The sequence below is a fragment of the Pseudochaenichthys georgianus genome, chromosome 5 (assembly GCF_902827115.2).
Source record: "Pseudochaenichthys georgianus chromosome 5, fPseGeo1.2, whole genome shotgun sequence".
Classification (NCBI taxonomy): Eukaryota; Metazoa; Chordata; class Actinopteri; order Perciformes; family Channichthyidae; genus Pseudochaenichthys; species Pseudochaenichthys georgianus.
In genome coordinates, this window is record NC_047507.1 from 17204661 (window position 1) to 17232638 (window position 27978).

Consider the following 27978-nt stretch of genomic DNA (forward strand, 5'->3'; position numbering starts at 1 on the left):
ATTCTAGTCTCTGTGGGCTCTTTCTGAACATCACAACTCAGTGGTAGAAGTTTGGTCAAAAAATGACAGATGAAAAACATTTTCTCATACATTTCAATATCTGTATAAAAGTGCACTGAGAACTATAATCTACAAAACAATGTTGTTTATGGTCAGGCAAAGCAACAAGGAAATACTGTCACTTTTGCATATAAGATGGCCTTTGTTGAAAATCGATAAACAAAATATTAAAATGTAGGCTAATTCATCTAATGAAGGTCTAAATCTGGTTATTACTGGGGAGCTGACAAGCAGACACATTTAGCCTATTGGACGTTGAGGAGATACACAATGCTGTGTGGGCTAGAATAAGACTTTGTTTTATGTGGGGATGAACTAAAGGTGTCCTTAACAAATGCAGGGATTATAACAAATGTAAGGGAACTGGTTTTGGATGAAAGACACAAGATAAACTAGAAGAGTATGATTTAAAGTAACAGGTTTTAATTCCCATACAACCAAAGTAGGCCTAGTGTCCCACCCACCATTAGTATTTCCAAAGGTGATGTTGGCTGTAAGGCAACATAGGACATTGTGAAGATCAGCATACCTATATATTATATTATATATCTAATATTGTATTAGAATGATATTTTCTGATGGCTCAAAATGATCATGAACAGGAGTTTGCATTCCACAATTTCCAATGAATTGAGGCAACATAATGTTTTGTAGCCCACGCTAGAATTGAGATGCACATATATTACAAACGAGAAGAGCTACATGTTGTTTAAAATGATCGATTATCTCCAGATTTAGATAACAGAACACCGATCTGTGGTGTCTACCCATCGTCGCTGCTGCAGCGTGGGGTTTCCCAGCGCTGACTGCAGGGTTACCGCGCCCATCTCGTCGTTCGAATGGCCGGACGAGAGTGAACATACTTCGGAAAGTGCAGATGTTAAACTGGGCAAAAAGAAGACAGTAGGCTGTCTTGTTGAATGAGGTATAGTGACTTTTAAGATTCGTCTTTGTGTACGCTTGTGTGCAGTGTCTTCAGTGCACTGCTAGTGGGTGTGATACCCCCTCCTCCCCTCCCCTCTCCGGTTGGTTGACTGAGGTTGTCAAGCTCCCTAGCCGTAGTGTTCGGGAAGGGCTGCTCCTCGGAAAACTACCGCTAGCTGGCTAGCTAGTTAGTGAGCTAGCGTTGTGGTGTTCGTTGATGCGTGGATCGAAGGTATACACCGTCTTGCTTTTCAGTCAATGCCAAAACCCAAAAACAAACGCAAATTGAATCAGGTAAGGAGAAAAAAACAGACTACATGTATGCTGTTTCCATACCTTCCACGGAAAGCGTTAATACCATTAGCTGATGAATTGTGGCGGAATTGAACGGTCCGGGGGTGGGGTAGCAGCGATAGCTAGTTAGTTAGCTGCGGTTGGCTAACGTTAAGTTGGCTGTTTTATCATGAGCAAATACAATTGGCTAAGGTACAAAAGTGTCTACACAAGTGGATCATGATGCTCAGTATTTGCGCTGGTTAAACAGATTGCAGCAAAACGTATATTTACATAAGTGCATCCAGTCATTTTAGTCTATCTACTGTTAATGGCAGCGAGAGCTGGCGCTGAAGTAACGTTAGTGTTGGCCAGTGAGGTTTTCATATCAGCGATGGCCCTGCTGCTCCCTGGCCTAAACTACAGTACTTAAAAGTACTAGCCAGTTAATGCCAAAATGGTATTGATGACAACTGCAGTGATATTGTCAGCAGCTTAGGCTTCATGGGTTGATTTACACTCAAAATGTTACATTTAGAGACATTGCTGTGAGTTGATGATGACACACTGGGTTGGGCTGTAACAATAAACGTCCCGTAAACAAATGTACAACAAATATTGGTTATTCAATTGGCAATAGCAGAACAGCCATAATCACTATTTTACGTGAACATTGCACCCTTTATACACATCGGCTATGTGTTATTAATGAGAGTTATTGGAGCGCGTTAACACCCCTTTTTTTCCCTTTTTTTTTTACAAGCCGAAGTAATAAGTTAGCATATTGCTGCCTTCCTGCAACGAAACGGCGGCGCCGGTATACCGCCTTTAACTTAGGTTTGTAACGTTAGTTATTTATCTCCAGTTAGCCAATTGGCAGTAATACAGCGATGGATGAAAGATGGTCATCTACTTAATGAAAATTCACCCGCTTCTGTTATTGCATTTGTTGCTTACTGAAGTCAAACAGGCCATCGCCTCCCGACCTTGCAGTTTTTACTGGCTCGGGTTCACTTCAGGATTAGAAAACCAAATAAATCAAGTGTTAACGTTAATCAAATCATCCGTGCACCGCCGGGTTTAACAAGATTGCACGAATATATCTAATTGGATTTCTGGAGGCCAAGTAACCACGTAGTTTCCAGGTTTACCCACTAAGCTAACTACATAGCATTCCGTGTAATTGCGGAAGAGCAGCCGAGTCTACCCTTTAGTGAGTGGTTGCGATTTTTTTTTGCATTAGATGCTACGAGCCATTTGATTGTTGGTTTCGAAATTGAACTTACTTGTACCGACTTTGCTTGCTTACCGGTAATTATGAAATACCAAGCGACATTCTTACTAATACAATGTCGCTATTTTTTCTTTCTTGAATACTTGCTCTGCCTGTAGGCCTACACTCTCAAGCCTGCTAGCAAGCTAACTAGCAGCAGTCTGCAAGATGGCGTTTAGTTGCATCTCCTCAGATTTCCATCAGTGCAAGTCATATTATCATTACACTGTGCATCCTTGAGTACATTTAAAAATTCGATTAGAGGAAGTCAGATACTTAAAGTGCAATCCTTATATTTTGCCACACAATGGTGCTGAGTTTTTCCCGGATATATGTGCTGAGCTATGGTAGCCCAACCCTCTTAAAAGAGTAACAAACTGACTGAAACAGCTAGCCAGCAGCCATTCAAATACAATGCAAACTAGTCTACTGTTATAGGCAAATCACAGTACTGCACACAGTGACTAAGTCAACTATCAGTACAACACATACAGATTTCAGATGTCTGTTCTTCACAGACATCATTTAGAACATGCGAGTTGGGTATGTTGATACAGTAGCTATTGTATTCTAATGTTATATTTATCCGCCTTACAATATCTTAAGTAATTTACTTTATTGTATGAGTATAACATTCGAAAATGGATTTATTATAAAAAAATCCTTCCTTGCAAGTGCAACTTTATCCTATTTTATTAAAGTAAGGCTGTTTACATTGGAAATATAGAAGGGAGTGACCGTACTGTATTAGGCTTGAGATCTCACTGCAAGTGCCTGGATTTTCACACTGAAAATCCAGGCACTTGCTTTAAGCATGTTGTGTGTAAAATAATTAAGATTAATATCATCCTTCTATGATTGGGAAACATATTTATAATGCCTGGACCGGCTTTGCCAGCTGTTTATGTTAGTGGACACGGATAGGATTAGAGACTCATTGACGGAGGATTTTAGCTTTTAGGATTATGTAGTTGCTCAGTGATATTGCTGGTTATGGCTTTCTCTATGATCCAGCTTTAGACCTGTGGAATATTGCATTATCATCGTTTAACAGTACAGATAAGCAGACTTGGCCTTTTGAGAATGGATGTAAACTCATGCAGAGAAATGTTTTAGTGGAAATGCAGGAGACACCTTTTTGAAAGTAGCAGGAACAGACTGCCCTTAAGGGACCTGGGAATAAGCTACTGAGCTACAACTCCAGGCTGTTTGCCACTGCTCATTGTTTATCATGCAGTCAGCTGACTCTGATCAGGCGCTTGGAAAGGAGAAGTGATGAGGGAGAGGAACTCCTTAACTGTAAGCATCCACAGAGGTCAATGTGAAATACTTAAAACTCTGTCCTATTCTAACATCACTCCAGGCTATACCGCTTTTGGATTTACAATAACAGTTTTATGGTTTGGTAAACCACATTTAAATTAAAAAATAAAATAAGCAACTGTTTTAAGGGTTATTTTGAATCGTACAGTATTTGTAATTGTAAATCACTAAGGCCAAATTAAAGTTATTTTAGATAGTGTGTTCTGTGTATGTCTGTTAATGCCAAAAACATAAGGATTCATTAACATTCATTAAACTGTAGAGACTAGGGGTGTAACGGTTCACAAACATTTCGGTTAGGTACGTACCTCGGTTTTTAGATCACGGTTCGGTACAGCAGAACAAATTATCACAAAACATAAAATATTTTTTGGGTTTTTTTAATTATTATTAAACTGTGAATAATGTATTCACTCAAATAAATACAAAATATAATAAAATAAATATTAAGGTGCAGCATTTCGATGAACTGAAATAATCTGTATTTGAACTGTACTGTACTAGTACCTAAGCAGTCAGTTTGACATTATGACTTGCTTGTCATTGTATTTTCATGTTTTTCTAAAGAAAAATGAACTTGTCCACGTTGCTTGCCGAAAGGGCAGATCTGCTGGCTCTAATGTCTCCTGCTGTGTGGAGAACACACCCTCTCGCTAGGGACAGAGGTAGCAGATACAGCCAGGTAGCGCTTTGCTAACATGGCAACATAAGGATATTTGGCGTTTGTAATAGCTTTGGCTCGGTCTGAACTTTTTGCGAGTGGTGGAGGCTTAAATGCTAGTGGGAGTTGGGTTTGCATTTCAGTATTTTTTCTTTTGGTACCGGTGATATTCACGTTCGGGTGATGCCTTTTCAAATGAGTGTGCACGTTTGATGTATTGCCAGCCGTGTAACCAATTTTTGTTGAACAATGCCGACAAACAGCTTTGGTTCGGTCCACCTGTCTTTGTCCGTCATCCTTGTACGTAACTGCGAAACCAAAATGTTCCCAAACCGGAGACTTCAATGATGCTGGAGGATTTTCGAGCTCAACTTTATCTGCGTTCGCCATTTCGACAGTTCCTCAAATTACTGACTAAATTTGAACGCATCCCTGTGACCAGCTCTCATAGTATGCCTCTCGTCCAATGAAATGACTTGGTCGTAGTGTTAATTTCGTCAGCTATTTGTTAATTTAGTTTTAGTCTTAGTCCTGTGTTAAATTTCCTTTTTGGTTTTAGTCATATTTAGTCACCTTCATCCTGTTTTTATTTAGTCTTATTTTAGTCTACTAAAACAGTAAACATTTTAGTCGAGATTTAGTCGACTAAAGGTCTGAGCATTATAGTCAATGAAAACTGTTGAGTCTTTTTTAGTCATCAGATTATATAGAACATTTCAGTCAAACTAGTCGAGCCAAAACCAATAATTTGTCATTTTAGTCAAACATATTTCACAATAAGATTATATATTGTCCTTATTTGATGAAAAACACAGGTTGAATGATTAAGAATGCAGCTTTGCAGAGAATATCTGGTCAGGTTTGTGGTGTTTTTACCAGCTGTGTTATGGCCACATTGCTTCCCTTCTGATGAAACAATGCATTCGCTTTTTTTCTCCGCCTCATTGTAGCGAAAATGGGCCCAAATATCACATTGTTTCTTTCTCCCAAGCAGTGGTGGCTTTAGACTTTTTCGGTGTCAGTCATTTTGACGGACAGGATCGTAACATTTCCGTCATAATCCATTATTACCCGTCGAGTGCACAATTTATCACTCACTCGCGCTGACGGGGGGGTATTCGGTTAACGCGAGTGCGACCACTGCTCCCAAGCCCTGTTGTTGTCATTTTATTTTCTGTTAAATAAGGTTAGTTAGACCATGAGTTAGACCCGAGTCTTCCTGACAGTTCATATTGTGCCGCTGCCCGGTGTAATTCAAATCTACCGCCGCGCGCACCACAGACACACAGCTGCTGCCCTGCCGCAGCACCGGAAATGGAACTGTGGCGAGAAAAACTGACTATCAGAGATATAACGTTATCTTTGATAATATTTCGTCTCCTCATTTTTCGTCAACGAAATTAAAGAGAGATTTTGGCATAGTTTTTATTTAGTAAACTACATTTTCGTCTCGTCACTTTTCGTCAACGATATTGCATGATGATTTCGTTACAGTTATTGTTTACTGCCGTCTCGTCATCGTCTCGGACAAAAAGTCAGTTTTGGTCAACAAAATGATGTGAGCAAATTACTCTGAATTCTGCGACGCAGTACCTGAGATTACTTCCAAAAATCTTAATACGTTTTTATTCTGAAACACAATCCATGTAAATAAAGTTAGTATCTTGTAAAGGACACTATTATGGCTGGAGGAATTGTCATTTTTCAAGCTTCTTTAACTAAATACATTAAATAACTTTAATGAAATTACTTCAAATAGTGTATCGCTTTGATACGTGATACTTAATTTAGTTCTAGATATTATTATATTTGGAACATGCTTTTTGGGTCGCAGTAATTCAGATGAACGGATAATGCTGGCAAAGCCTGGCAATCTCAACTTTACAGCAGGGTTGTGTTAACGATATTAAGATCGTTACCTGTGCCATTTTTGGTAAACCATTAAGTCAAACGAAAGTTGGCTAAACTGACAGCAATCCGCCTCTATCATTCCCTTCACCCGCTAAGATATATTATTTTATTATGCTTTTTTGTTTATGTTAAGTATATATTCTGCAATTTGTGCAAATGATTAAAGTGCTACTCTTTCTTTTTCTTTTTAGATCAAAAAGTGCCCCAGTAGTTGGAGTAAGGTAACTGAAAAAGCAGAATAAAATGAGTGAACTGGACCAGTTACGCCAAGAGGCTGAGCAGCTCAAAAATCAGATCAGAGTGAGTAACAAGCCTTTTTTTAATCTGCCATACTGTACAGTCAAAACATTAATATAAAAATGACAATTTACAAGTTACGTATGAATAGATGTGAGAAAATCCTGCCCTCAAAGATTTGATTTTGTTCTTCCTTTCAGGATGCCAGGAAAGCATGCGCAGATGCCACACTATCACAGGTAACATTTAGCATTATGGGCTTTGTTTAATGTAGAAAAGCTTTTGTTCTGAAATTAACCCGAGTACCTGGTGTTTTGCAGATCACAGCTAACATTGACCCTGTTGGCCGAATCCAGATGCGTACAAGACGAACGCTGCGGGGTCATTTGGCTAAAATCTATGCCATGCATTGGGGAACAGATTCCAGGTGAAGTGACTTGTTGTGTTGTATCCTGATCCTGCTTTATGTCACATGTTGAGCAAAGTGCACAAATAAGAAAATCGCTAAATGTAGTAGTAGTAGTTTCCGTTTGTTTTTCAAACACTGTTGCAGTCCTGTCCCCTTTGCTTTTGTCTCATGATTCTAGATACAAATAGATTTTGTTTGACGACTGTGATTGTTGTGTTGGTGTTAATATAGCTGTTCTCATTTATGTAGGCTCTTGGTCAGTGCCTCTCAAGATGGAAAACTCATTATTTGGGACAGCTATACCACAAATAAGGTAAGTTGTGTTTCCTTAACAGGGATATCTGAAGTAGGGGTTGTTGAAAATACAAAAGCCAATCTGTGGCATTTATTTGCAAAGTAGTAACAACAGCAGTTGATACTTGCAGATGTCAGTTTTGCTTTGAATATGCAAATAAAGTAATGGTTGCTACATTTCTAAAAGAAACCTGCAGGATACAGCTGAATAATATAAATATTGGGGGTATCTTTGTTAAATGTTTCATATTGTTCCTGCTGCACTTAATTTTGCAGCATGCTTCTATTTTCGGGGAACTCACAAGGTTATACTAGAAATAGAGGGAAGGAAAATAACTATCTGCCTTATGCTGCATTCATTTGGATAAATCTGAAAGGGTTGCAGATCAGCTGATAGAGAAGCATTTGTGGCCTTTGCCTTGGGGCTGGTGTATCGGGTGTGCTGTTATCGGGATGGGTGGAAGTGGATAGAAGTTTGTGTACCAGGCAATTTGGCCCTCTTAAAGAAAAAAACCATTTACAATCAGTTTGATGAAGCAAGCAATATGTCAAACTGGGAATTAATAGATCAAAGAGTAATTCTTCCAATGTATCTCTAGACCTGCTGAGAATATAGCAGGCCATATGTAGGTTAGAATTGTATATGGATTATCCCTAAAAGTGAGTTTAATGGCATAATGTTGTCCCCATAGTGCTATAATAATGTCAAAGTCCTCTTGGATATTTCATATCAATCTCTTTCATAAAAGGTACATTTGTATCTTAATTTGTAAATTCTGACTTGTTTAGTTACTAGACTTGTAAAATGAGCAACTGTAATAACACTGGGTTAACTGTTTTGTTCTAGGTTCATGCCATCCCACTTCGATCTTCCTGGGTCATGACCTGTGCATATGCACCTTCAGGAAATTATGTGGCCTGTGGTGGCTTGGACAACATCTGCTCCATTTACAACCTGAAAACCCGCGAGGGGAATGTACGTGTGAGTCGTGAGCTCGCTGGACATACAGGTATATGATACACTGCTTATTTTCTATTTCTAGCTGTGAATCTGACATGAAATTCCATATCAATAACTCTATCGATTCTTTGAATATCAGGATACCTGTCCTGTTGTCGCTTTGTTGATGACAACCAGATTATTACAAGCTCTGGGGATACCACTTGGTGAGTAAAAGGATGGCCCTCCTTAAGTTGCTTTACCATGTTGCTGAGTCACCATTTTTGGGCCAAATCTTAAATGTTGGAAAAATGGGTGTCTGATTTGGTTATTTTATTTTATAGTGCACTTTGGGACATTGAGACTGGCCAGCAGACGACCACATTTGCTGGACACACAGGCGATGTCATGAGCCTGTCGTTGGCCCCTGACACACGGTTATTCGTCTCTGGTGCTTGTGATGCCTCTGCTAAACTCTGGGATGTTCGAGAGGGCATGTGCAGACAGACATTCACCGGCCATGAGTCTGACATCAACGCCATCTGTGTACGTAGTTTTTCTTGTACTTGATTTAGCATTTTGGGATGTGTTCCTTTTGATATAGATGTACTTTTGGGACGGGTGGCGCAGTGGTCTGTGCATCTGATCAAGGGGGGTGCTGGGGAACTCCAGTTCGAAACCCGCTCCTGCCGCCACTGCGTCAGGCCGTTGTGTCCTTGGGCAAGACACTTCACCCGGATTTGCTCCTGTGGGTAATGTCCACAGTACATGTATGATATCAATGTGTACCTGTAAAAGCGCCTCGATGACCTCGAGGCGTGAAGATGGACGGTGTGGCGCAGTGCGCTGTGCAATGATCATCAGATCAAGGGGTGAAACCCGCCGCTGCTGTGTCTGTAAAGCCGTTGTGTCCTTGGGCAAGACACTTCACCTGAACTTGCTCCTGTGGGTATTGTCCACAGTGGTGACCATATGTGTAATGTGTATTTGTAAAGCGCTTTGAGCATCTGGAAAAGCGCTATAATAAATGTAAGGAATTATTATTATTACTTTTGTTTTGTTTTCTTCTATTGTGCATTAATGATTTATCTTTTTGTAATTTTTCTTTTTTAGTTCTTCCCTAATGGCAATGCCTTTGCCACGGGCTCCGATGATGCCACCTGCAGGCTGTTCGATCTGCGTGCTGATCAGGAATTAATGATCTACTCTCATGACAATATCATATGTGGCATCACCTCTGTTGCTTTCTCCAAGAGTGGCCGCCTTCTTCTGGCCGGATATGATGACTTCAACTGTAACGTGTGGGACACACTAAAAGCCGACCGTGCTGGTACGTAGCTTAAGCATAGCTCAAATAGAAGCCCTATGGAGAGTTATGTTTCAAGAATATCCGTTCGTCAATAATGGATAAATTAATTTACCTGCCTTTTTTGTCCTGTAGACTCGATAATGATTTTTGTATTTTTCTAGGTGTGTTGGCTGGACACGACAACCGCGTTAGCTGCCTGGGAGTTACTGATGATGGCATGGCAGTCGCAACAGGATCCTGGGACAGTTTTCTGAAGATCTGGAATTGAGGCCTGAAGGTTTATATTTCTAAATCATTATTATTGTTTGTCATGTTCTTACATTTGTACCTAAGCTATTTAATTCCTAGTAAGGTCCAAAGCCTGTAGCAGCATAGCATCTTCTTGTACTCAAAAGTACCACGTGGGTGCAATGAAACATATTTACGTTTTATGTTGGACTGCATATATAAGCTTGAATCAATCTAGATAAGCATCAGAACAACTACAACTGCCTGTGTAATTTATTTTAAAAGCTACATTTATTTCACACCAGACATGCTGTATCTTAAAAAGTGTCCAATTGGAGCCCCACAAAAAGGATCAACAGTCACTTATGGCGCATTTCCACTACACGGCCTCGCTCGGTATGGGGAGGCCTTGTTAGGCCTTGGTAGGCCAGGCTCACTTTATGGCGCATTTCCATTACAGTTTAGGAACTGGGGTAGTAACTATAGTAGCGCAGTGTAGGCGGAGCCGTGACATCATCGTAACAGTAGGCCTAATAGTGTAATACTTGTTACCGATACAGTAAACAGTATTTAAATAAGAACGAAAAATAAATGAACGAACTGTATGCCAATAATTGCCTTAGTCCCAGATGTTCCCACATTGCTCCTATTATTTTCACTATTCGGATCAAATTGAAAAACTAATATAAAAAAACAATTCGGTTGCTTGCTTGCAACTATTTTCCAAGCAAAGTAAGTGCACGATTTTATCATGTGTAACGTTACTGTTTAAACGGCGGATAAAGCAGCTTCATCATGGCAACTTGACAACAGCTAAGCTAAGCTAGGCTAGTACTTACAGCATCCGGTGACTTTTCAGAGTTGTTGTGCCACCGTGGTAGGCCAGTTTCTTGTCGCATATTTGGCACACTGCCTTCTTCTTACCATCGTCCAATTTTAAAATGGTCCCACACAGCTGAAGTCTTCGGCATTTTGTGTTCAGGTGTGTGAAGCGAGGTAAAGCGTGCCGTTTGCATTCGTGACTGTGAGTGAACGCGATGTCAGGAGCACAGGCTGAGATTGTATATATTTCCGCATTTTAACAGTGCAATTCAAAAGTACAAATATAGTATAAGAATATGGAAATTCGCCTTTATTGATAGCATACATTTAGGAACAAATTTGAATTGAAAATAAATAAAAAAACGAATATCCGAATAATGAAATTAAAACCTGAATAGTTGACCAACGAACGAATATTCGAATAGTCGAATATTCGGGTACAGCCCTAGTGGAAACGCAACCAAAAACGGGCCCGGCATGGCTCGGCACTCTTAAAGCAAACTCCGCGCTGTAGTGGAAATGTATATTGTATGAATATTATGTATGAACACCATGTTTATGTTTTAGAGTTGTTACTTACACCAAATTCTTTCACCAAACGTTTTTATTTTTAATAAATTCATAAAATACTTACTACATTTGGCAGCCTCCTTTTAATTCCAAACATGTTACACTTGCTCTGCAGCAGGTTGCAGCCTCCTTAATGTTTAAGCTAGTCTGTGTCATTACATAGCTTTTTTGTCAGACCTTTGCTTGTTAGGTCCTAAAATCACATAACTTTAAATTGGCATATAGATCAAGTCAGACAAGATACATTTTAAAATTCCTCCGTCTTTGTTCCCAGATGTTCCTTTAACTCCAAAGTTGACTGGAAGACCATTACAACTTCAGAATGTTCACAGCATCTTCTTCAACACTGTTTAAACGGACATGGACATCACAAAAACGAAGGGAAACCAATGCCTTTCCTACACAAAGAAGAGCACAATTGTTTATCACCTAGTTAAGAAAGGATCTCCTGTGGTATCAAATCAGAAACTTGTGCATTCCTTCTTGGACCATTTTATGTTACCTTGAAAGAGAAAACAACACTATCATCCCATGCAAATGTGTGCGTCTTGAAAGCAAATGTTGGAGTGTAATTGTACAAATTATTTAACTTTTTTTTTTTTTTTAAGAATTCTATTCTGATGGTTTGTTATTCTTGATGGCTTTCCTTTTGTCATATTTCTTTAGTGGTTTTAGATATGTTTGAATACAGCTTGTCATTCTAATCCAGTTTAATCATATACGACAGAAGAGAGTAAACATGCAAGTAAAAGCTTGGATCATATTACACGAGCAGCTTTCAAAATGTCCATGATGTATTTATATACTAGCTGTTTTTGTTTCATCACAGCCTTTTGCACATGAAGAAGCTTTGCCTCTAAACTAATACTATGTTAACTAACCAAGCACATGCTATAAGTTATGAATGCTCATTCCAGTACAAAAGGAATTATTACGAGTAACTTATCCAGTTAACCCCCTTAATTCTTGTACATGCCTTTGACTTTGGGTGGGAAGGGGTGGGGTAGCAAGGTAGGTGCTGAGATAATTGGGGCATGGCTGGATTTTATTATATGGATGGGGGGGATGTGTGTAGTATCCACTTTGAGTGAAACACCTCACCTGACTAAATAGACACTTCCTTTGCTTGGGACTGCAGTTGCAACTCTGTGAATGAAATGTACAAATCAATGTCTGAAAATAATGGTCTGTTGTTTTAAGTTGACATTTAATTTTGTCTGCCATGAGTTAATTTAGATGTGCATGCTGTAGACTTGCTTTCAATGGTGCAAAATCCTAGATTTTTTTTTTGTTTGTTTCTGAAAATGAGAGTAACCTATTGATTGAACTTAACACAAGCCAATTTTTGGCTCAAATTCTGCATACATCATTTACTAATACTGGTAACGCTATGCACCAGAGTAAGCAAGAATGGAGAAAAACTTAATATTGACTGCATACTTAGTGTAAATTATGCTTACCAGTTCTATTGATGCCAATTTTTGTAATAAATATAACAATCATTGTGAGATTTCTATCCTTGACAAACCTTTTTCTCTCCTTCAAATCCTCACACTCAATGGAACAAAAGCTTCCTCACATACTGTCCATACTAAAACTTTTGTACATTTTTGTTCTTGGTCTTAAATGAAAAATCAGAGCATCTGAATGACAACATTTCACTGTATACAGAAGCACTTTTGTTAAAGTTGTGACATATTTTCACTTTTCTTTTTTTCTGCGATGATGTACAATAAATGTGATGTATTCGTGTGTGGCCACAAGTGAAAATGCAATTCAACTGAGATGGATTCCCTTTTCTCTTTCCATTAATATTATAGAGCTCTGCACCCTTATGTACCTTTTCACTTTTTGTATTTCATTTCAGTCTGTTGGTGTTACACGGTGAGCTGGATGCAAGATAGATACTGTACTAAATTGTACTGTTGATTGAAAAATGTAATAAAAAGCTGTTTGAGATCTCTTTGTCATGTTTTAATATAAAATTAGATGTTTGTTGTATTCACATTTTATTACTGATGTGTCGTTCCAATATTGCATGTATGTGCTTTAGAAAGAGTTGTCCAGAGATACTGTAGCTTCACTATTCTCCAGGGAGTAAAGTGAGAGACAAGCAACACAAGACAACATTTAAAAGGAAAGACAACTACTTGATTTACAACAAGGTCTTTCATTCGGACTAATCGGAACTATACTATACTATACTCATGGGTATAAATCGGTCTATATTTGTTTATCAAAATGCACATTGTATTCTCGTGGAATTAATATTTCATATCCCCTCTATTATAGGGTTTCTGATGTATTTACAGGATCATACATGGGTCATTCCAGAATTGGAGGACAATTTAGACACCAACATTTTTTAATTTTTTTTAATGTATTTAGGAAAAACAGAATAAACCATCAAAAAAAGTGATTTGCCCAGCTAGGCATCAAATTAATATTTTCCAATGAAGAATTAAGATTAAGATGAACTTTTATTAATCCCTCATGGGGAAATTATTTCTCTGCATTTGACCCATCCTAGTGTTAGGAGCAGTGTGCTGCCATTTTGAACGGCGCCCGGGGAATTACCCCTGTTACTCTAATTATAGTAACAGGGTTGAAAATCAATGCTAATTTGAGTTTTAACCTCAGGAAGTATTGCTAGATGTAGCATGTCATGCTACTTTCAAGGCAAGGACAAACTTTATCTAATGCAAGAAAGATAACTTTGAAATTAATATGCTTTATTCTGATAATATCAGTAACAGGGTTGAGTGGGTCAGAGTGCCACACTCTTTTAAGACTGAAAAGATTGTAAAAATATGAAAAATAAAAGAGAGGACTTAGTTTTGGTCTACACATGGCACTAGCACATGGCTTGCTGATGTCACTTCCACTGTGTCATCTGATTTACAGTTTTTTCACTTCCTGTGCCAATCTAAAAAGGTTTGGGTAACAGGGTTGAACATGGGTTGAACGCATGTTGAGGGACACACCTTCGGTGCAAAATTACTGTTATCTAAAATATGTTTATGATTTAACAAATTGATTTTACCATTACAAGAGACATACATCAATAGAATAATACCAAAATAAGTAAATACAATCCATATTTTAAATGTTATATTTGACATGCAAGTTCGTCACCAAGAAGCGGGGACAAGAGAAAAATGCCATTTTAGGGGATGTTCGAGAGCTATTTGATCATTTAAATAATATTTTGAAACTACTTTTTCTACAACTTTATATACATTTTGTCTCAAGATAAGTATGTTTAACACAAGTGCATGTTTTAGCATTTTGGGCATGGATTATCAGATTTTTTATATGGGGGACATGAAATGTCCTCCAATTCTGGAACGACCCACATATTGCTTAGTAAAGATAAAGAATTGGAGGACATAATATGTTGTTGGGTGGGACTGGAATACATGTTCGTCTAATAGACTACTGAGCAGACTTGTATATTATTTTATAGTGTTCGAACAAACATATCACTCGAAAAAACGTCGACAATAAATGTCAATGTTTAAAGATAATTATGTTTAGTTGATTTTTTCGTTTAAGATCAGAGAAACACGCAGGTAATTGAACAATGCAAACGACATTTACACACTATAACACCGTGATACAAACGGACGTTACTGTTGATTTGAGGTAACATAAGTGTACAACTTTTCATTTGAACGTAATTAAGTTTAAATATGTTGTAATTGACACGTAATCTTCATTTCTAAGTTTGTACGACTCAGAGCAACCGCCATCTTCCCATCTCTTCTCTCTGCCAACAAACATAACAACTAGCTAACGGAAACTGCTCTAGTGGATTTACTACCTAACCACAACGGGAGAGAGAAATCAAATGTATGAGTACGATACAATTTAGTGAGTTGTATTAGATTTTTATTGAAATAACTATTGTTTTTACGGTAATATTTGTGTTGGTTTGATTTATAAGGACCATTGAGTTAATTACTGCTTATATTAAAGTAAACCCCCCATGAAGTGAAATAGCCCACTAATGACGTAGTTCCCTTTTCGCTGAAATAAAACCATTTTGGTAGGCCATACATGCTGGTTTAAATATTTCGCATCGTGGAAAAAGAAATACATTTCCTTCTGTTATTCTTACTTCAGACAAGAAGAGCTTCGTGCTTACGTTGGGTGACCTTATCAACCCGCCCACGTTATTTTTGACGATATCGCGTTGTTAGGTTTGTTAACGAGGGACCGTACGCAGTTTTCATTACGAGGCACAGTTGAACGCTCATTCGGTGTTGACGACACACAACCCCGCGACGAACAAAGGAAAAGGCTGGTGCTCGCTTGTTAGTGCGTTTGGAGAGTGATATTATACAACAATTCAGCTAAAACTCACCATAACGACCTATTTGTTATGGGATTTTAACTTTATATATTTTTTTATCGGAATAACAAAACCATTAGCTTGATCATTCAGTCTTGTTAGCAGCATCGGCTAACGTTAGCTTTGATTGTGGACAACTGGTAAGCTAACTGCTAACTTTAGCATTGTTTTCATTCTAGCCGGAACTTTTTAGTTGTTGGCACAATGGCTGAAGTATACATTCGAGTGGCTGAGGAGGAAAATGAGGAGCCAATGGAGATTCCGTCCGAGGACGACGGTACTGTTCTGCTCTCAACAGTGGCGGCTCAGTTTCCAGGGGCTTGCGGCCTACGCTTCAGGAGCCCCGTGTCTCAGTGCATGCGGGGAGTGCGTCTGGTGGAAGGGATCCTACACGCACCAGAAAACGGATGGGGGAATGTCGTGTTTGTGGTGAACTATCCGAAAGGTAGATATGGGCACCTAATATTTAATTATCTTTACATAACACTTAATTCTAACAGGTGTTGTTAACGGTATTTATAATTCATGATGTAGCTTCAGAACACTGAAAATGGATGACAATGACGTGACCTGTAGTTTGTTCGCCCACGAAGTGCGCTCTAATGACACTAAATGATTTAACTAATATACAAGTGGAAAACCTAGATCACAAATCATCAGCCTCTAATGTGCAATTACTATTTTATTTAAACATATGGGAATACATTTAGTCAAGCGTTGTAGTATATTTAGCTAATGTGTTACTCTACTCTAAGAACTGCTTAGTCATTTAAAAGTAAATGATCTGAACGACACATACAAATATGGATTTAGGGAGATTCATTGGATAAATGTAAATCTGAAAAATGCACCCCCTCTTAGGAAAAACTGTCCTTATTAACACAAAACAATCTAATAATGCAAACTAAGAACATGGAATTTGTTAGTACTAATGGGGTTCAAGCCAGAGCAGCTTTCGAAACCTCATTTAATTTATTGTTCACTGTCCGAGTGTACAGTATATCTGTTTATTTCAACTGTTGGTGGATTAACACAGAATGAAAACTAAATGTACCCTAGGGGATAAATAAAGTCTTTTTTAATCTTTATTATTATTATTTACACAATCATAACATACGATTGTTTTTATATATGTCATACGTTACTCACCCTGGAATTTTTTTATTAAATATTAGCAGGATAGTAAACAAATATTTTCAAACCAGTGATGGCAGGGAAAGATTCACCCAGTCGCTGTCAGGCTAAATTACATTCAATTTCTCTCTGTGTTGGTCACACTTCAGACAACAAAAGGAAAATGGAGGAAATTGACGCCTCATCTGCAGTGAAAATGAAGAGAGGGGATATGAAAACATCGGATCTGATTGTACTGGGCCTTCCTTGGAAAACATCTGAGCAGGACCTGAAAGACTACTTTGGCACATTTGGAGAGGTCATCATGGTTCAGGTATAACATTAGTGACAATAGTGAAATACACATTGCCCTGGGTTGTATGATTGACAACAGTTTTTTATTCCTCAATGTTTGTTTTTAACTTACAGGTAAAACGAGATGCCAAGACTGGAAACTCTAAAGGGTTTGGCTTTGTGAGGTTCACAGAATATGAGGTTCAAGAAAAGGTTGTGTCCCAGCGCCATATGATTGACGGAAGATGGTGTGACTGCAAGCTCCCTAACTCAAAGGTGAATCTTGTAATAGCCATATATTAAATAAAAACGGTGTTAATGTTGACAAAACTCTAACCTTAACCCCTTTGTTTACAGCAAGGGCCCGATGAGCCAATGAGGAGCCGGAAGGTGTTTGTAGGCCGCTGCACAGAAGACATGACCACTGACGACTTGAGGCAGTTCTTTATACAGTATGGCGAAGTCACAGACGTCTTCATCCCAAAGCCATTCCGTGCTTTTTCCTTCGTCACATTTTCAGATGATCAGGTACAATGTTACTTTTTTTGAAGAACTCCTTGTTGTAGTGGTACCACTGCCCTGATGACCTGATTCATGTCTTTATTTCCCCTCACAGGTTGCCCAGGCTCTCTGTGGAGAGGACCTAATAATTAAAGGTGTCAGTGTTCACATCTCAAATGCTGAGCCCAAACACGGCAATAGGCAGTTTGATCGCACGACACGGTTCGGAAATGGTTTCGGGGCTCAGGCTTTTGGTAGCAGCCGTAGTGGGGTTAGCGGGGGCAGCACTAACAGTAGTCTGTCTAATTTTGGTTCCTTCAGTCTGAATCCGGCTATGATGGCTGCGGCCCAGGCAGCTCTTCAGAGTAGTTGGGGGATGATGGGAATGCTAGCTAGCCAGCAACAGACATCCACTCCAGGCAGCACCTCTAGTGGAACTAGCTCCAGCAGGGACCAGAGTCAGTCTTTCAGTGCGGCCAACAGCAACTATGGCGCCAGCTCGGCCAGTCTCGGCTGGGGAACAGGGTCAAACTCTACAACCAGCGGTAGTGGGTTTAGCTCAGGGTTTGGGTCCAGTATGGAGTCAAAGTCATCTGGGTGGGGTATGTAAGCTAAATGTTTGTATGGTAAGTATTGTGACAGATGAGTCTTTTCACATTTTTATTTCTGGTGTTATTACGTATCTGACAAACGTAACACTTTAGTGGAAGTTGTTTTGTACATTTGGAAAAAAAGCTAAAGATTAAATTTAGAAAGTTTTGCAGTGAATTGTTTAGCAGGATGTCTGACTAAAGTGCTATTTTTGACGTCTCATTTGTTTGTATCCATTTCAACTAGATTCTCTAATGCATGTATTGTGAAATGTGATATAGCCATTTTGAAAAAGCATGAATGTTTATGGATCACCATCATGCGGCTTTGTCACCAACCTAAAAGGCAATCTTGCATTGGGAAGAATCTGGTTGAAACCTAAATGTTTTAAATGCAACTTTATTTGCAGTCAAGTTCTGTGGAAAAGCCTTCATTGAAATCTCTTCTGCAGTTCACCTCTCTTCCATTTTCCTGTGAGGAAGCTCCTCTATGGCAGCATTCTTGGGGTGATATCGGTATCATTCTCCCTCTTCCCACCTGTAAATGCTATGCCATCAAAGAACGGCTTCACTCCGCATGTTCTAAGAGACGGTGGGTGTTTTCACTTTTATCCACTTTTAAATGGAGAGAACTGCGCAACTGACATTTTAAGAACTGATGAGTGCGATTGAGGATGGCTTGTGACGAAGAGTGAAGCGATGAGTGAGCGAACGGAGAGACGCGTGAAACGGACTGGTTGTGCAGTGAAAGAGCCCAATTTGATTGCTTTTTGAATGTGTGAGTGGAAGCTGCGGATGCTACGAGCATCTCCCCTAACATGGACATTCTTTAAGTAGTACTTCAAGATTTTTTTTCTCTATCTTTGCAAGTTTTCCTTACTCTTAAGTATGTTGATCAAGTGCAGAAATATCAAAATGTAGTGGAATGTTGTGATGAATATTTGTATTGCTTATATTATCTGATTTGAATGCTGTATGGTGTGTGATTTTCTGTTCTTGAACTGATCTGTAAGTGAGTACTTGATGTGGATGACATCTGCTGAAGACTCTGGGGGACGCGAGTGATAGTGTGAGCGTGGAGTGGTGTGTCCAATAGTTCCCAGCAGCTCTTGTGTTGTTTGTGAGGTGTTTGAAAAAGAAAAAAACATGTCAAATGAAGGTAGTTCTCTAATAAAGTTCATTTGAATAGATGCTTAGTTGTAAAATAATTGGGTCAGTTTGTCAAATAAAAAAACATCTAATTCGATTCACATATCTAGGGACCTTGGGCTCCGCTGGTCGAGGTCTCCGTTTGAACCCTGACTGAAGTCTGTTCTGAAGGACGAAGATGGAAGTACCAATACTTTCAGTGTGTGGCCTTCACAGACATGGGGTAGTACCAGTCTTTTTGCTGCTTTTGCTGGCTTGTCGGAGTGAATGATCCCCTTTGATTATCCACAGCAACTTTCAAGGTTAGAGGGATATTTTAAGATGGGTAGTGTGTCATTGTCTTAATTTTAAACCCAACTGGGTGAGCTCAGCAGTCTGGCATCATCCTTCCAAACTATCTATTTTCAGTCATTTTACAGTTGACACGTTTCTGAAAATAAGGGACTTATAGATGGCCTTATAAACCTAGCAACAACTGTATACAGTACACCTGTAGCTCTGGTCAGATATAAGTTAACCTCTGCTATAAATTATACTCTTTGATAGTTTTAATGTTTCAAACATTTATTTTACATTGACAGATGTGTTGACTTAAGTCTAACACTGTAACGTAGTCCATAATATTGTGACCTTTTTTAGTTTTTATCCTCTCCATTTGCATAAGAAACATAAGAATGTACTACAGAACAGTAAAATATAAAGGTTATAGTTAAGTCAACGAGACATTTTGTAGATTCTGACAGATGTAGATTGCTTTAGATAATACAGGCATACCTATAAGTGATCAGTGTGTACGTTCAAAATAGTCAACTGTACTATTACATATTTTAGTTTAAAGAAACAAGGCAGGTACATCGTTAAGCAGAGTTCTGCCAAATACACATTTAATTTTGCATCAGCAGATCACAGGACAGACAAGTTATTTATAAAATACCTTAAGTGTAGAGTCCCCATAACATTAAATGACAGCCTTGACACTTAAATTATTGCCAATAGCCTTAAAGTTTATTTTGAATGTTGGGCAGAAGTGAGACACTGCAGGGCTGCCTGTGTCTTTTCCTTATTCTTTGCTCTCCTCCTCAGTGTCTCTGCTTTTCCTCTTCCCAGTACTCTTCTTTTCCTGGTTCAGTTCTTCAGTTTTCCTTTGTATGTGGATGGACTGAAATAAATAAAAGCAAATTTAAAACAATGTTTGCTGTGTGCTGTAAAATATATACATACCCCTACATAGGTCGAGTATAATGCATTATGTTTAATTGTGTTTATGTACTTGCTTTAAGGTAACTAGACATAACAATACATGACCAGGTTCTGTAGGATTCCCCAGTGGAAATAACTCACCAATGCTGTACTGCGACGGGCTATGAGCTTCACATCTTCTGAATTCACTGTGCTTCTTTTAGCATGTCTGAAAGTAAGGATGTAAATTGGAGGTTTTATGTGTATTATAAATTAAAGTTCAGCAGGCAGATAACCCATTGATTTGTGGTAAGATATTTCTCACCTTGCAAAGGCCTCCAAGTCTTTAGCAAATACATCTGTAAAAAGTGAGGGGATGTAAAGTTTAAACTGACTTATTGAAAACAGCATTATGGTTCAAACTTGTAGGAATGGTTTGTTAACCTCTTTCACATACATGTGTCTATTGTTGAAACGAATCAGTACTTGTAAACAACAGCAGTCTCCTAATCTGAATATTTTTTTTTATATGAGAAAAATGTATCTAAATTATTTTTGTCAAACTCAATTACTAGCAAAACGGCCATTTCCGGAATTTGGCCAAAAAACCTATACAGGAGGTTATGCTTTTCAATTTAACATTTATATACTGTGTGTAGAAAATGAAAACCTTTGGAACAAGTGGAATGTTTTCTGAAAATATTCTGGACACCTTACAAAAACAAGTGTGTGGCTGCAAAGGTCAGCCACACAAAGACCTTCCTTTATTGGAGCTAACAAAGTGTGAAGTGGACAGTAAACTGTGGATGACAGGGTTGTGTGGCACTAATCCATCTCTACTGTATATCTACAATAAGAATGACAGCTATCCAATGTGCATAAACAGGCTTTGTGTTCTACATCACTGGACTTTAATTTATATTTGTGTGCATTTAGGAATTACTTTGCAAAAAAGTTGACAAAATAAAAGGCCGACTGCACCAAACTCCTCAGTTGTACCTCTGGTGGACACATGTGGTGTGATAAGTTGATGGAAAGACAACAAACAAAATTGGTGAACTGTACAAAGATTGATATTCACTCACCATGCACCTATGAGTGCATGTGATTAGATTTTTTTTTGTGGAACATTAACCCTGCCTATTGAAAGATGCAATACAAATGCCATAGTAAATACTTTTTAATAAAAAATATTTAATGAAAGAATCATATATTTAGTTTATAATTCCGAGTGTATGTCATAACATACGCAGTAAAATAGTCATTAACTTGTTGTAACAACATGTCTTAGTATAGTATCTCATTAAAAAAAATATATGTCAAAGTGTAGTATGTCGTTAAACAAAAAAGGATGCAAAAAGTTTAAACTGGATTAACGCCAGCTTTATGACACCCACCGCATTGTCTGAAAGCTGTCTCGGCTATCGCTGCTACAGTTTGTCGGCTGAACCCTCTCCGGTGGTCCTCTCCCGTCATCTGGCACAGGCGACCAACGGTGAAATGGATTGCTGCCTTTAACCTCTGAAATTCAAAATACCAACTTGGATGTTTTATGTGTATTTATATGATTCTGTTTTCTTCAAGGTTGTGTCTTCCTGGTCGAATGTACTTATTGTAAGTCGCTTTGGATAAAAGCGACAGCTAAATGCAATGTAATGTAATGTGTGGCGCTGTGCCTAAGGTTAAACCATAGTATAATGGTGGCCGGAAGGGTCCTCCCTGTATTCTTCGTATTATATAAAATACAAACATATCATAACACTGAGAGATTGTCTTCATAGTTCATTTTACAAACAAACAAAAGACAGATGGATGTTTAAATAGTAAAAACTTTCTCTGCCAAATTGAAAAAACAAAATCCAATTCAAATGTTTTATTCGCCCTGTGTAGTAATTAAATCTGTGTTAAAATTGCATTAAGTTGGAATCACCAAATGACATGATATGCAATCTAGTGCGAAAAACTGAAATGATCACATCAGTATTGAATACAACTCTGTCCTTTGGATCTTTTTCAACAGCTTCCATGTAATAAGAACCAATACAATCTACGAAGCATTTAGGACACACCTCTTTTTATTGGATGTTAGTGCAATTTATTATATTTTACAAGAACATTGTAATGATAATCAAATAGTTTTTTTTTACTAAAAAGTATCACTCAGAATAATTGGTTCTATTTATCATGTGACCCAGTGACTCCAGGGGCCTGTACTAGGAAGCTGGTTCAACCTAACCTGGATATGTTTGAGTTAGCCGGTTGGCCTAATCCAAAACATACGCGCTCTCGCTAAACGGTACTACGACGCGGGTTATCAAGTGGATCGCTCAAGCCAGCCGTGTCCTATCTAGTTAGGTGCGCGTTCACATGAAAGCGGTGGTATCTTGAGCATTCGACCAATCACAAACATGGAGAAGCATACTGACAGCGCAGCTACATACTTCCTGAATGAAAAGTCAACTATAATATTAGACATATGAAGAAGTTAAACTTTAAACATCCATGACTTAAACACTTTATCCAGGATAAAAGCCACATAGCTGCACCTGCAAGGTGAATACAGCTGCTAACAGAAAAAGTGTTTGAATGCATACATTAACAGGTTTATGATATCACTGCCCCGTCTAAAACACGAGTGTTTCGTCAACTTAATGTGTTGCTTAAAATAATACTTCTGCATACAGTATGTGACACTGTGAGTGTTGCACGGCCAGATATGATACATTATGAAGTGATATGCCGCGGACTGTACTTAATGTTACTCTGATCCGGTTACTTATGTTGTGGCCGATATTTAAATAAGCTTTCTTAACGCTAATGTTATACTAGTCAGATTGCTCTGAAGATGGGAGGTGATATTCTATTAATGTTCACGTTCACACAGTCGGTGATTTTTGCCGGCCGTCTTTCCTGCAACGGCAGCTTTTCTGTATTTCCTTTCTCCTGTAATATCGCTTTAAACTCCGCACACTGAGCTCTGATTAGTCAGCAGGCAGTGCTTTCACTGAGTTGAGCTCTTAGCCTGCAACCTAACCTGGGGCCTATGCTACTAACCTGGTTCAACCTAACCTGGATATGTTTGAGTTAGCCGGTTGGCCTAATCCAAAACATACGCGCTCTCGCTAAACTGTACTACGACGCTGGTTATCAAGTGGATCGCTCAAGCCAGCCGTGTCCTATCTAGTTAGGTGCGCGTTCACATGAAAGGGGTGGTATCTGGAGCATTCGACCAATCACAAACATGGAGAAGCGTACTGACAGCGCAGCGTCATACTTCCTGAATGAAAAGTGAACTTTAATACTAGTCAAAAATGAAGAAGTTAAACTTTAAACATCCATGACTTAAACACTTGATCCAGGATCAAAGCCACATAGCTGCACCTGCAAGGTGAATACAGCTGGTAAAAGAAAAAGTGTTTGAATGCGTACATTAACAGGTTTATGATATCACTGCCCCGTCTAAAACACGATCTGACTTCAATTACATTTGTCTCGAGTGTTTCGTCAACTTATGTGTTGCTTAAAATAATACTTCTGCATACAGTATGTGACACTGTGAGTGTTGCACGGCCAGATACGGCTCAGCTGACTCAGATAAGGAGATATATGATACATTATGAAGTGATATGCCACGGACTGTACTTAATGTACTCTGATCCGGTTACTTATGTTGTGGCCGATATTTAAGTAAGCTTTCTTAACGCTAATGTTATAATAGTCAGATTGCTCTGAAGATGGAGGTGATATTCTATTAATGTTCACGTTCACACAGTCGGTGATTTTTGCCGGCCGTCTTTCCTGCGACGGCAGCTTTTCTGTATTTCCTTTCTCCTGTAATATGACTTGATCGCTTTAAACTCCGCACACTGAGCTCTGATTGGTCAGCAGGCGGTGCTTTCACTGAGTTGAGCTCTTAGCCTGCAACCTAACCTGGTCCCGACCAGGTTAGCTGCTTAGCATATATTACCATGGAGATCTAGCCTGCTAAAAAGAGAACCAGCTTCGGATGACCGGAAAGCCGGAGTTTTCCCTGAATTTAGCCGGCTAAGCGAAAATCCTGCTTCGCAGTATACCCCCCTGGTCCCGACCAGGTTAGCCGCTAAGCATAAGTTACCATGGAGATCTAGCCTGCTAAAAAGAGAACCAGCTTCGTAGGACCGGAAAGCCGGAGTTTCCCCTGAATTTAGCCGGTTTCGTAGTATACCCCCCAGCTTTATATTGCTAGAAAATAAACACATTTATTTATTTTTAAAAATTCGATTCTAGTGCCGCTTCTACCTTATGTGAATAATTCTTGGAAGAAAACAAACGTTATTGAAGTCTCTTGGATTTGTTTTATAGGGTCCATGACATTTGACGTTATGACTCCAAATCAAGGCAGAATTGTAATGTATTGACGGTCCCTAAATGTAACCCTGCTATTAATAGCGAGGTCTCGGATGTGAGCTAACTGTCTTCTGACAGCAGACAGTCTGAGAAACTCAGGATGAAAACCGTATTTATTTTTTGTGAAAAATCCACCCTAGAATACTAACATCACCGCGGTAGTAGGTATAATGTGATTTATTTATTAGACCTAGAGTAACACACATTGAAACTCTCGTTAATGTGTCATTAGAGGATAAACTGTGCAACATAGGACTATGTGAAATACACACACTAACGTTAATATTAGCCAGACACATCAAAATCACTTTCTCACCTGCTGAGTCTCATCTTTATCATCAGACATTTTCTTACGGAGAAACTTTCGACCACAGCTGTTTCAAGTAAGTGACCGAGTAAGAAAATCCTACAAAACTAAGGTGTGTCAGACAGAAACACGACTTAAACACAGTGTTGTTTGGCACATGAGCTGAAATAAACAAAAAACTCGCGGTAAAAATTCATCAGCAAACCAACAACTCCTGAGTTTAACTCGGTGTTTAATGTACACCACCCCGTGTGGTCCGGAGGAGGAACTGCAACGGCGAGGCATTTGTATAATATAATGCTTCCGTGATTTGTACTCACAAAATTAAAGAAGTGTCATACTATATTTAGCCTTCGGGCACATGCTGTTTTTTCTATATACTTAATTATAAAATAATAGTAATCCCATGTTCCCAGTGGAAAACACTCTTATGGTGCAGCAGCTCTGTCATAAATTCTACCTTGACAAATGTTACATTTTTGTAGACAATGTTAAGAATACTTCAATTTAATTGTATACTACACACAGAGGTAGTTTGCAGTGGTGTTCTTGACTATTGCATAGAGAAGTTTTCCTTATTGTGTGACCTGCCTACTTACAAACTATTTACAATTTGAATAATTCAGAATGTTAGAAACACCATCATAACAAATTGAACTTTATATCAGAACAGTTTTATCGGACTGTATTAGATTGTACATACCTAATAAAGGGACCACTGATGTAGAATGGTAAGAAAATGGCTTTATTTCAAAAAGTGCAATCAAGGTCAATATCAAACACACACATTTGCAGTGTACACAAATAGTTTATATGGAAGCCATTTATCCTCTTTTTTCTTAAAGTCCTGATGACTATTGATACAAGTTTGAACCTAAAAATGACAACGTTGTACTGTTAGATTCTTGCCCAAAGTATGTCCGTGATAATTTGTAAGACTTTAAACCTGTAAGAACCAATAATTTCCTCCTATTCTGTGGGCACAAATGTATCACACACTGACACACACTATTTTCAAATGCCATGCTCTTTATTGAAAGAGTGTGTAGAAAATGCTGCTTTTTTATTTCATGGAAACACAAATGGAGTTCTAGGAAGTCTGATACTTTTGAAGACACAGTCACAGAGTCCGTTTATAGATTTGCTTGCAGACTTGATCCTCACAAGTAAGTTCCTAGGAAGAGAAAACATGAAACTGTTAACATTTCCATCATTTGTAAGTTGAGCATAATTAGCATTCATACATGTCAAGTACTGTGTTGATTTGTAACACAAAAACAGATCACCTCATCAGTTCTATTGAAATACTTCACATGATAGCAGAAAATAAAAGACAGATAATAACTATAACTCAGGCCAAGTTTTTAGTATTGTCAGTATCTTCCATTTGTTATACTTTAGCTTTTTGCTCTACCTTTCGTTATTATATTTTGAGTAAACAATAATGTTTATGATGTGAAATAAGAAGCTCAAAACCCTTTTTGGAATATGTTAACTTTGCTAAGCTGCATAACAGTGTTCAGAGGTGTTAAGGGTAAAAAGAGAGTCCACCAATTAATATAAATCTGCATTTCATGCGAGAACATTTTGATAAAAGACAATAACTGGCAGTAAGGGGCCACCCGAATAAAATAGTCATACCAGGTGAAGCTCGTCCCCCTGAATCCAGTGAGTCCACCCTCGGTTCTTCTTTTCTCCTTTCTGCACACACACCAGCTTATCATTCTTCCAGTTCACCACCGACTGATAGAGAAAACAAAAAAGATATACAAGCACAGCAAAATACATTAGGGTGGTGTTGCTTTAATACATGTATAGTCTATGCATGCACATAATCATCTCAATGTGTTCAACGTCTTTACCTGAACTGTCCTGTTGTCCAACCCTTTTGTCACCTCTTTGACCTCTTCACCAATTTTGAATGAATTCTCATAATTTCTGAAAGTGGTGAATGTCCGGATTATGAAGCAATCTCCGTCTTGCTTAATCACTTTCTGGGGCTTCAACATCGAGGCAATCTTGCGTGTTGCAAAATCAATGCCTGCATGTCAAAATGAGAGGAGTTTGTTGAAATACACCCTGCTACCACGTGCCCCATGCTCTTATCAGATTTAGTTTTTACATGTCGCAAACATGATTTTATCTTGGATCAAACCAGTGCCACTAAAAAATCCATGGAGAGACAGGATAGTGAAAATACTCAATGGAAAATATAACTGCAAAATGCCATGTAAAAGTACTGATGTAATTGTGAATTTGCCAACATTTTTTGAAAGTCCCCTCTATTTGTGGATGCACATAACATGTCATCGTTTATTTATTTAAAATTTTGCGGAATAGCAAATCAAAGTTTTTCCTTTTTCCCCCCCTGACAAATCAGCTGTGTATAATCAAATGTAAATATGATTACATGTCCACATAGCACTCTCCTGGTCATTGACAAAAAGGAACGCACACCGAGGATGGATAAAGTGTTTTTCATCTAATTGAGAACAGTTTCAATGACAAGGGATAAACTACACAGTCAATTATATATGAGGGTTCTCTCATATCATAATAAAATATTAATTAAATGCAGAGTTTGTTTCTTTTGGCATTCACTTACCAAGTGCGACCATGTATGCTTCAGAGTTGACGTTGCTGACAATGTCCCACGTCCCGCTGTAGTCGACAAGCATCTTTGGAGGTTTGTTGGACTCTGGGAGACTCATCTGCCCAAGCATCTGAAGTACACAGCTTTATAGTGTAAGGGTTGATTATTCATTGTGTGTCAATATGGGGCAGGGGTGATATGTTGTAAACTGCAGCTATTTTGGACAAATACAAAGGAGGAGCACTGGAGGCCGGAGCAGGACCTTTTACCCATAATGT

At 38.6% G+C, this 27978-nt stretch overlaps 4 protein-coding genes across 7 annotated transcripts; 2 read left to right on the forward strand and 2 right to left on the reverse strand.

The window, feature by feature from the left end:
• The first annotated feature begins 876 nt into the window (after positions 1-876).
• Positions 877-13193, forward strand: gnb1b (guanine nucleotide binding protein (G protein), beta polypeptide 1b). 4 transcript variants are annotated; one of them, XM_034083767.2, is made up of 11 exons: positions 877-985; positions 6617-6725; positions 6863-6901; positions 6983-7089; positions 7321-7384; positions 8213-8375; positions 8466-8532; positions 8650-8851; positions 9419-9635; positions 9776-9891; positions 11509-13193. In XM_034083767.2, exons 2-10 carry the CDS (start codon positions 6669-6671, stop codon positions 9880-9882), a joined length of 1023 nt encoding a protein of 340 aa, XP_033939658.1. In that variant the 5' UTR covers positions 877-985; positions 6617-6668; the 3' UTR covers positions 9883-9891; positions 11509-13193. The 4 variants fall into 4 exon arrangements, with proteins under 4 accessions (XP_033939658.1, XP_033939657.1, XP_033939659.1 ...); XM_034083766.1 differs by lacking the exon at positions 877-985 and adding an exon at positions 1091-1278; XM_034083768.1 differs by lacking the exon at positions 877-985 and adding an exon at positions 1091-1216.
• A 1897-nt stretch (positions 13194-15090) lies between these two features.
• On the forward strand, positions 15091-19276 carry tardbpb (TAR DNA binding protein b). The gene is made up of 6 exons (XM_034082445.2): positions 15091-15107; positions 15768-16033; positions 16872-17035; positions 17131-17271; positions 17353-17523; positions 17612-19276. The coding sequence occupies exons 2-6, from the start codon at positions 15793-15795 to the stop codon at positions 18104-18106; spliced, it is 1212 nt and encodes a 403-aa protein (XP_033938336.1). The 5' UTR covers positions 15091-15107; positions 15768-15792; the 3' UTR covers positions 18107-19276.
• Positions 19277-20218: 942 nt separating this feature from the next.
• On the reverse strand, positions 20219-25320 carry cenps (centromere protein S). Its single transcript, XM_034082446.2, has 5 exons — positions 25117-25320; positions 21812-21935; positions 20740-20773; positions 20577-20643; positions 20219-20394 (listed from the first exon to the last, which is right to left on the reverse strand). Exons 1-5 carry the CDS (start codon positions 25144-25146, stop codon positions 20296-20298), a joined length of 354 nt encoding a protein of 117 aa, XP_033938337.1. The 5' UTR covers positions 25147-25320; the 3' UTR covers positions 20219-20295.
• A 511-nt stretch (positions 25321-25831) lies between these two features.
• On the reverse strand, positions 25832-27848 carry rbp7b (retinol binding protein 7b, cellular). The gene is made up of 4 exons (XM_034082373.2): positions 27713-27848; positions 26970-27148; positions 26749-26850; positions 25832-26281 (listed from the first exon to the last, which is right to left on the reverse strand). The coding sequence occupies exons 1-4, from the start codon at positions 27828-27830 to the stop codon at positions 26228-26230; spliced, it is 453 nt and encodes a 150-aa protein (XP_033938264.1). The 5' UTR covers positions 27831-27848; the 3' UTR covers positions 25832-26227.
• Positions 27849-27978: the final 130 nt, after the last annotated feature.